The sequence below is a fragment of the Nematolebias whitei genome, chromosome 22, assembly GCF_014905685.2.
Source record: "Nematolebias whitei isolate Nwh7 chromosome 22, NemWhi1, whole genome shotgun sequence".
Taxonomy (NCBI): Eukaryota; Metazoa; Chordata; class Actinopteri; order Cyprinodontiformes; family Rivulidae; genus Nematolebias; species Nematolebias whitei.
Genome location: NC_056519.1, coordinates 23,321,729 through 23,331,659, shown reverse-complemented (window position 1 = coordinate 23,331,659; position 9,931 = coordinate 23,321,729). Strand labels below are relative to the sequence as shown.

Below are 9,931 nucleotides of genomic sequence, written 5' to 3'. Positions count from 1 at the left end.
CACCCCAATCATTTGAGGAAACTATGCTTTTTAGTTTGTATATTGCTTAACATTCTAACTTCAATTTTGCTATAAGGCCTACGAATAGATCACTATTAAAAAATGAATTACCACATCTAAATGCAAAATGGCCACTACCATATGTAAAATGACCACTCTTATAATTTGAGGAAATTATGCTTTCTATTTGTATATTTCTTAAGAAAATAGTTTTCTCAAATGATTGGGGTGGTTTATGATTAATATTTTGATGGACAAGTCCACCGTTGACAACCCCCTGGCTCCACCACTGCATAAAATTGCTCCCACTACTCACCAGAACCTGTCACATCATCTTGAAATCTAAAACAATTTTTTATTCAAATCTTTCAGCAACAGGAGACATCGGGTTTTCGCTTCTTTAATAAAGAACGTGTTGTTCTTATTCTTTTGCTTAACCAGGACCTGGAAACTCGTGTTACACCTCACAAACTGCATGTGATGTGAATGACAAAGTTTTCTTGATTCACCTCATTAGTTACTGGAGTCAGTCCAATTTAAAGATGGCTGCCACAGCCAACTGACATTATAAAACACAAAAATAGCTAGAGCCAAGTCAGTGTTACAGATATTGAGCTAACAGCTGGTGTGGTAGTAGCATCATCCCAAACACTTGGTACAATACAATGTACAAAGTTTTTGCTTCATAATTTTGGCATTGTTTACTGGCATAAACCGTGTCTGTTTGCAAAATATCTCATAAACCACTGGACAATTTTGTTTAACATTATGTTTATTATAAATTTACATATGAACAATTTGCTGGGCTCTCAAATACAGTAAAGATTTAAACATGTCTGTGCATATTTACACACACGGACATGCATCCAAATACAAGCTGTGCTTCAATAGTCCAAATCAATGTAAGTTCCATTTTTTTATGTGATCAAACCAGTTGCGTCAGACAGCACCCAATAGAACAATAAATCCAACACGCAAACAACAACAGTAATGATAATTAAATAAACTCTAGTATACATCTACAAATCTTTACAAATCTTTAACAGTTCACATTTTCAAAAATTGCTAACTTTCCGTTAATCCTATGTATCAGGGTCATATCAGTCTTATACTTTTCTTTAAGTTTTGCATCTTTAACAAACAAGAGCCCAAGACTCCCTAAACTGCTCTTGCTTCCCTTTCTGTATGCACAGTATGTTACTGGACAAATTTTAATAAAAATCAGAAAGTAACATTTTATGTCTACATCTGATGAACGTTTGAGGTCAACACAATTCAAGATGGCTGCCAGAGTTAATCAACCTTAGCCAATTAAAAAAAAATACTTTAACTCAGCCAATTTTGGGTTTCGGTTTTAGATGTATTTGAGTTTATCCAGATCCCCTACAAAAATCCTTGGGTGTGTTGAACCTGATTAGTAGTCTAGGCCTCAGGTGGAAACCATAGACAAGAAGATAAAAATGAGAAAAAAATTGGAAAAAACCCAGTAATTATGTATAAACACCAACATACCCTAAAACACCCATCCTGGTTTTGTAGTTACCAGTGAATACAAATCAGATAACTTGACCTGATAGACCAAATGGTTGTGAAACTGGCAGGACAGGACAGTTAAGGCAGAATTGTAAGTGAAATGTAACAAGTTCTGTTTACCATAGTTTCTTTCTTTTGTGAGTCATTGTGTAAGAGGCTAAGTCATCTGCTATGTTATAATGTGGAAGTAACATTAACAGGTCAAACGTCTTATGTTTCTTTTTCTTTAAAATATTGACTGATGTTTTAATGAATGTCCACTGAGACAATTGTCTCTTGAACTCAGGTCAGCATGAACGTTCTTCTTGGATATTGTGGGCTCTTGTTGATGCTGCTGTTCAGCTCAGTCCAGAATGTGGTAAGTACAAAAAAATGGAAACAATTCCCTGTAATTTTAATCCTCTGTAGTTAAAATGTATATTTACAATAAATGAAGAGTCGTTGAACCTATTTTCTTGTATTCCTTTAAAACAGAAAGCAGACATTCCTGAAGGTGAACAACGTTCATTGTTACATATTTGTTATATAGTTTAAAGACCTTTTGAAGCAGTGATCATCCCTTACGTTTCTTCTTTTGTTCTTCTTGGAAATAGACTGCACAGAGATTAAAAAGCAGGTTCCACATGCTCCTAGTGGAACTTATAACATCCAGCCTGCTGGAAGAAGCTTTCCATTCAAGGTATAAACTGGACTGTTTGCTACTCTTTCTGTTTATTAATGACAATATGGTAAAGTTAACAAGAATGATTCCATATTGGACCTCTACAGGTGTACTGTGAAATGCGTTCTGATGGAGGCTGGACTGTTTTTCAAAGACGCAGTGGAGGATCCGTGTCTTTCAATAGAGAATGGATAGACTACAAATCAGGTTTCGGATCCCTGTCAAGTATGTGAACAATACCTGTACGGTTTAGTTTGTCAGTATTACATTAACATAATATCTTTAAAAAGGTACATTTTTTCTTTTTGTTTGATCTGAATAACTGATCCCTCAGATGACCACTGGCTTGGCCTGGAACAGGTTTTCCTCATGACAAACAGCAGAGACAAGAGTTGGACTTTGAGGGTGGACCTGTGGGACTTTGAAGGTGGCACAGCCTATGCAGAGTACAAGAACTTTAAACTTGGAAATGAGCAGACAGCTTACAAACTGCAAGTTGGGCCTTACGTTGGAACTGCAGGTATTTGAGCATACAGTATTTCACTCCACTTTAGTTAACCAAGCCAGGAGAGAATTTAGACTGATAAAATGAAAAAAATTTCTATCAAATTTGGGTCAAAGCCGGTATACGTAGCATTAAGGCTACCAGTGCCAAAGCATTATTCTTTAATCAAAGTCTTTGTATTGATTATTTTTTCAGAACACACTCAAAAAAATAAAAAATAAACATACAACAAAATCTTCTCCCGCACTGGATAAGCCACACAGACACGAACACATTAAACAGGCATTGACACATGTTCAACATAAGATACAAATGGCTGCCAAGTGTCCCAAAATATCTCAACAGAACCTTTCAGAGTATATCTACTGTTAATCTTTTCCAGATGAACATGGCACATGACTTCTCTTATCCAGTGTTCATATGCAGGGGGATGTGGATCCTTCTATCTGCATAAAATAAGTCTCCTGGCTGGAGAGAGCCAAAAACAATCATATTCCTTTGCTAAAGTATGCATCCACAGGGACCATCCCAAACAATGAAATTAATGGTGACGGCCCGGGTACACAGTTTTTCCACATATTACAGAGAAAGTATCAAGAATAGATTGCCAATTGCCCCCCAGCGCTGGACAAGTTCAGAATGTGTGTAAGAGCGTAGCTGGAGTTTGTTTACAGTGGATACATGCAAAATACATGTCAGTTTTAATCCTGGACAGTTTGTCTTTGGACCAATGCAGATGGTGCACCACCTTGAATTGACTTACAGCATGTCTCAGACAGATTGACGATGAATAAATGTTCTGAATGCTCTTTTGCAAGACAGAATCTGATATGGGTTCCTCAAAGTCTGTTTCCCGTTTCAGTTTGAGAGAGTCCAAGCTGGTCTCATGGTATGAACCCTCTTGCTGAGGGCCCCCTTAGTGTCAGACATGCACAGGCCTTATTTTGTAAACTGATAGATACCGGAATGCAAATAGTGGGCAGCCAACAGTGGGCATTAGGTTAAGGGGGGCAAAGGAGGGGGTTGCGCGGGGGGAAGCAGGGGAAGTGGAGGGAGCTTGTGGGTCCTCCCCCCCGTTAAAGTTTTGAATAAAGTAGATGCTATTTCTTGCATTTTGGTGTAGCCTATTTTAACAGATTGTTAAACATCTAAGTTTATCTACATTTGTAAACACTTGATTAAATTATATTTTAGAGAGCAACATAGAGTTGCACTCGGGTCCAAATAATCCGAACCGACCCGGCCCCAGCCCGTAGCCATAATTTCCGAACTCCACCCAATCTGACAAATTAACAGTAATTACAGGTCCGAACCCGGAACCCCTCACCTGTTTGGGTCTTGGCCGCACCCGTCCGCTGAGTGCAGCAGCTGAATGAACATCCATTTGGGCTGACGGATTGCTGGCAGTAGTCCATCTGAAGCTTAACTGAACTTTATACATCTTTCAACCAGCCAGTCAGCATGCGGTCAAATGGCCACGTGTGGCAGGTGCAGTATGGCAAGCCATGTTTGCATATATTGGATCGTCAACCGCACGTGAGTTCACATCAGCAGTTTTGCTCCCTCAGGGCCGTCTGAAGACGCTGCTGTGCGTAAAGTATGGCAAGCCAAATGGCCCATTAATATCCACTTTTACAACATGTCTGGCTATTTTAATGGGCCACTTGGCTTGCCATATTGATGAAGACGCTTCATTTCTGCGGGACAAGTCGTCTACATCTCTGCTGGGCAGGAACATGTGCACAAGCTAGTGTGCCTACTGCAGCTGTAATATTCACTCCACAGACTGGGCAATGTCTCCTCTCATTGTATTTTTAATAAATAACCAAAATAAAATGTGCGATGGCTTTGGACTTTTAGGGGCGGAGATTTGAGTTGCTGGATCCGAGCAAACAGTTGCTGGAATGCAACCAGTCAAAATGAGAGAGTTCTCGCATAATGTTCTGGCAGGATCCGGCTCAAATTAAGCACTGGACCTGCACTCCAAAATCCTAACCACAAAATATTTAGAGTGATACAAAGGAAAACAATTAGAGTTAGACCTCACAAAATGCCTCAATTGCAGATATCAGAAAAACTGTGACTTGTGAACTGAGTTCACCCATGGGCCTGATTTGGCCCCCAAGTCGCCAGTTGAGCAGCCCCGGCCCAGGCCAATCTAACTTGAAAAAAAAAGCTGATTAAAGAAAGCCAGACGGCCTACTCTTTTCCCATCCTTGCCAGCCGTTGCTGAGATGATATCCTTTTTGACAAAGACCATGGCTTTATCTGGGTCCAGAAAAACCATATCCACCTCACCATGTGTGATGCAAAACCACACGGGACAAAGTAGCCCATAGTGAGCATCTTGCCGGCCTCAAAGAAACCTCTTCACCTCTGTGAATGCTGCCTGTGCCTTTGCAACACTCCATGTATAACCCGCTGTAATGATGATTGGTGGTTATTGAAGCAAAGAGGGCCACGACTGTGCGAATGCTGTAATACTTCCGCACAGTCTTTGGAGTAGTGCAGTTTAGCTACAATAACTCTCGGCTTATAACCTGACTTCCTTCTGCCTGGCATCCGGTACGAGCGGTTGATCAGTGGCGAACTGTCCAGCTGCAGGACCTCATGGAGCAGATTAGTAACCATTGTGGTGGAGTTTTAGGCCGGCATCTCTGGGACACCTAGGATCTTCATGTTGCACCTTCTCATACGTCCCTCCACATCTTCGCATTTCATTTTCGCCCATTTATCTTATCTGTCACTGTGTTGCGCAGAGCCTCAACTTCATCCGACCAGGTGGACAGTCCATCTTCAACATCTTTAACACTTAGTTTCACACTGTCTATTTCTGCTCTGAATGCCGTGGGGTTTTAGCCACCTCCGCTCTCACTGCTTGAAGTTCACCTTTGATGAAGGTGAGATCCTCTGCAAGGGCAGCTTTCATTTTGGATTTAATCACCACTGAAATTTCTGCCTTTATTGAGGCCAGAATGTCTGACTTCAGGCTGAAACGTCCGTCTCTCTGAGACCTGGTGGAGGTGGAGCTCAGTCCCTGACTTTAGAAGTACTATGGCCTGAGGCTGTGTCAGGCACAGCGTCCACAGAACCCATGTACTCATATTTCTTTTATTTTGTCACCGTTCTTGAGCTTTGCCAAGTCAATAACACAGCAATGTTGAATACTAGAGCATTCAATGCAAAGGTAGTAAGAATACCTTCAGGAACGCTAATTAGTAAATATCATGATGCATGCTCAATAATCCAGGCAGAAAAATCTAAAAAAGGTAAGTCTGGTCCTCTGGACATTCAAAAAACAAAACAAAACAAAAAAATTGTAGAAACGTTTCATTTTTCAGCCGAAAGACTTCTTCAGTCTGAGGTGCTGTATACAGCTCAGTCTTATAAATCGCAACTTCTCGTAGTGGATCAGTTTGATGCTGACAGCCAAAACCAGCTGCTCACATGTTCAAGGAGGACCATCAGCCTAACGATGGATCATTAGCATCCTGATGGCTGTTTGCTACTCACAGGGGGCTGAAGGATACTAGCAATAACAGCATTGTAAGAGGGAGACAGTTGAACATGGAGGCCTCCACCCCTGTTTAATGATGGACGGTTTATTTTCACAAAGATGGCCTCCTTTACTCCTCTCTCAAACCATCGTTCCTCTCTGTCCAGGATGTGAACATCTTCATCCCTGAAAGAGTGACCGCTGGCCTGGAGATGAGTGTAGACCACAGAGTCCTGGCCTGATTATATTGATCTTCTGTGTTGGGCCATCCTTTTGGCCAGTGGCTGTTTAGTTTCCTCGATGTAAGACTGATCACAGCCCTCCTGACACTGAACAGCATACACAATATTACTCTGTTTGTGCCAGAGGACTGGATCTTTGGGATGAACCAGTCTTTGCCGTAATGTTTTTTCTGGTTTAAAAGCCACTGGGACGTTATGTTTAGAAAATAAACGTCTCAGTTTCTCTGATACTCCCTCAACATACGGAATGACCAATGGTTTGGATCTGGGTTCCTCCTTTTCACCTGATGGCTGACTGGAGTCCTGTTTGGGTTTCTTCTCTGCTTTCAGGAAGGCCCAGTTAGGATATCCACATTGCTCTAGAGCCTGTCTTGTGTGGGATTTCTCCTTCTGCCTGGCTCCTGAGTTAGTGGAGATGCTGTCTGCTCTGTGGTACAGTCCTGATGACTCCTAACTTGTGCTCCAAAGGGTGATGGGAGTCAAACTGCAAATACTGGTCTGTGTGTGTGGGTTTGCTGTACACCTCAGTTTGCAAATGTCCTCTATTAGAAACTGAGACCTCACAATCCAAGAAAGCCAACCTGCCATTTTTTACATCTTCTTATGTGAACTTGATATATTTATCCACAGAGTTGATGTGATCAGTAAAATGTTGGACTTCCTGAAGTTTAATTTTAACCCAGGCCCCGTCAACATACCTGAACCAATGACAAGACTGTCAACAAGGAAGAGGGCCAGCAATGGAGGAGGGGTTGTACCAAAGAGATCATCTTATTACAAGCAGAACTGGTTTGTTCCACTTTGGAGTAAGCTGTTGGGGGAAGAATCAGTTTTGTTGTGTGTTTCCTTGACTGATGAAGCCTTCCGGATCGAAGGCGAAACGTTTCAGCACAAAAAGAAAGAAACTGTCCAGATGACCTGACTGAAAAATGTTGGTTTATTATCAGACATTTTCTTGAGTTTTTTGTGACTGATGTGTAATTATAGGAGTTAGTAGTGTGACAATTAGCCTCCATAATTGAACCATGAGAGACATTAATGAAAACGCGATCATTCAGAACCCAAAAACAGTGAAAGTTGCGGTGATGGGCAGATCCAGGTGTATTAACAATGTTCAGTGACTCCAGATAGTCTGAGATCTGAAAATAATGACAATAATATGAATGGTGCAGAAAAGTCTCAGACCATAAAGCATCACAAATCAAATGGGCAACCAAATTCGACGAGGTGGCCCAACTGCAGTTTGAGTTGGACTGAGGGGGGCTCCAGCCCCCTTGCAAAGATGGATGGATGCTCCCATGAGAAACAGAAGCTGGGTCCAGAACCAACAGGCAGAAACAGATAACTTGCAGCAAATAGCAGAGCGAGCTGCCAGAAAATCCTCCTGAAATGAAAAGCATGGTCCTAGCTCATTTCAGGTCAACAGGGGACAACAGCGTGATCCGGAATAAAATAATTTTTATCCAGGTGAGTTTGGATGGAGGCCTGCAGCAACTTCGATGCAAACTCTCAACTTCTCTCGAGCACCAACCACACAGTGCTGCTCCTCCACGCTGCTCCTCCACTTCTCTGCATGTCACCTCCGCACCCGACAGCACAAGAGGACACCCCCGGTGAAAAACGACGAGACTGACCGGAGAGGTTGAAGTCGTCACTGGTCTGGTCCAGTTCTGCTCCACTCCGGCTCCGTCGCTCCATAGCACGAGAGGCGAAGAGGCTGAAGTGGCTAAAGTCATCCCTGGCCCGGTTCTGCTCCGGTCTGATTCCGGCGGTGCTTCAAAGGATCAGAGCGTCTCCTCCAGGCGAACACAGCAATTCCCACGGAGGTGGACAGTCCTTCGTTTAAAAGTAACAGGCTGCTCACTGAAGCTGAGACTGGATATATTCAAGATGAAAACCCCTACAGCCAACTCAGTTTGGTTCTGGTCCAGTTCAGGGGACACAGGTACACTTCCCCCTCACCAATGAAGACACCACGAGAACCAGTCCAGCAGAAAACCAGCAAAATACCACCGGTGATTCTTGTCCGAACCAGGTAGAACCACAAAGGTCCAGATGAGAAGTTTGTTGGGGTCCAGAGAGAGAGAGAAAAAACACCGGACCTTCGTGCGACAACTCCCCAGCTCGAGGGGTCACCTGGCCAGCAGCGTGCGCTCAGAATGGGGTGGGGTGACAGCGGGCAGTCCTGGACCAAAATAATTTGTTTTGGACGGTTCCATCTGGCTCTCTGAGTCACTGAACACCGAATTCGGTTGGAAGGAGGACCAACTTTAGTCCGGTTCGAAAAACGGGCCAGTTTGATGATAGAAGACTGCAGAGAAGCCGGAGGGAACTGCCGTCCATCAGCTTGCCGGAATCGGAATGTACTTATATTGCGCCTTTCTATCTTATCAAGATACTCAAAGTGCTTCACACCACAATCTGTGCCTCATTTACCCATTCATACAGCACTACTAGATCTATACAAAGCTAATTGAACAAATCATTCTAAAGAGACTAATCAGTGCTTTTAGATCGCATTCATACACTGATGGGACACACATCGGAGGCAATGAGGGGTTCAGTGTCTTGCCCAGGGACACTTTGGCATGTGACTGCTGGTGGATTCGAACCCCCAACTCTTGCATTGGAGGTCGACTGCTCTAACCACTCAGCCAGAATGCCCATAATGATAACTGAAGGCATGCCTCCCATTCTGCTTTTGGAAACTCAAAGAACCACAAGTAAACCTGCAGTCTGAGAGCGCAGTGCTTTGTTAGGAAAATATGGAACAATAAGATCTTGAATATAAGATATATAATGTAATCGTACTTAAAGACACGTGGCTCATGTGGTAATAGAATATATAAATCATACGTAAAACATGTGGCTCTATCAACTTTCCTCTGACACAGCAGTAACTTTATTTATGTTTGGTTATAAGTAAATAATGGGAACTTGTAAGATTTAAAAAGAAAAAACATAAAATGTCTAACTCTGTTCAAAGGTGATGCCATCCGTGGAGCCTATCCTGGCACAGAAGAAAATGGCTATGGCTTCACCACCATTGACCGAGACAACGATGGCTGCAATCCATGTCTCGTTGAAGGGGACATTGCTATATTCAGTTGTGTCCAAATAAAAAGTGGAGCTTGGTGGTTCAGCAAGTGTGGCTCAGCAGCTTTAAATGGCGAGTGGCAGCCTGATGGTGACAACATTGGATCGTCTTCAGGTCTCCACTGGCTCACCTGGAAATTTCCTCAACATTATTCAGCCAAGGCCACAAGAATGATGATCAAATCCGAGTAATGCCTTGATTCATGTCTATCTTATGACCGTGTAAGTTTAAGTGCAAGTCTTAGACCTAAGGATATTGTTGCTGCACAGACTGTAACATTATTTGAAGCAATGTTGGAATTTGTGAAACAATGAAAATAAAATTATTTGAAACATCCAACAAAGTTAAGTCAGGTCCTCTGCACGGTTTCTTTTTGTTGAAATGTTTCGTCTTTCAC

The 9,931-nt window shown here is 42.5% G+C and overlaps 1 protein-coding gene across 1 annotated transcript in view; it reads left to right on the top strand.

Annotated features, from left to right (window-relative positions):
* The window catches only part of LOC119428550 (fibrinogen-like protein 1), a 12,009-nt gene extending 2,284 nt beyond the window's left edge, over window positions 1–9,725 (top strand). Inside the window, exons 2-5 of the mRNA XM_037696232.1 lie at window positions 2,127–2,212; window positions 2,302–2,419; window positions 2,529–2,714; window positions 9,424–9,725. Of these exons, the coding sequence (XP_037552160.1) occupies window positions 2,127–2,212; window positions 2,302–2,419; window positions 2,529–2,714; window positions 9,424–9,725 (692 nt within the window). The remainder of the gene's footprint in view (window positions 1–2,126; window positions 2,213–2,301; window positions 2,420–2,528; window positions 2,715–9,423) is intronic.
* The last annotated feature ends 206 nt before the right edge of the window (window positions 9,726–9,931 follow it).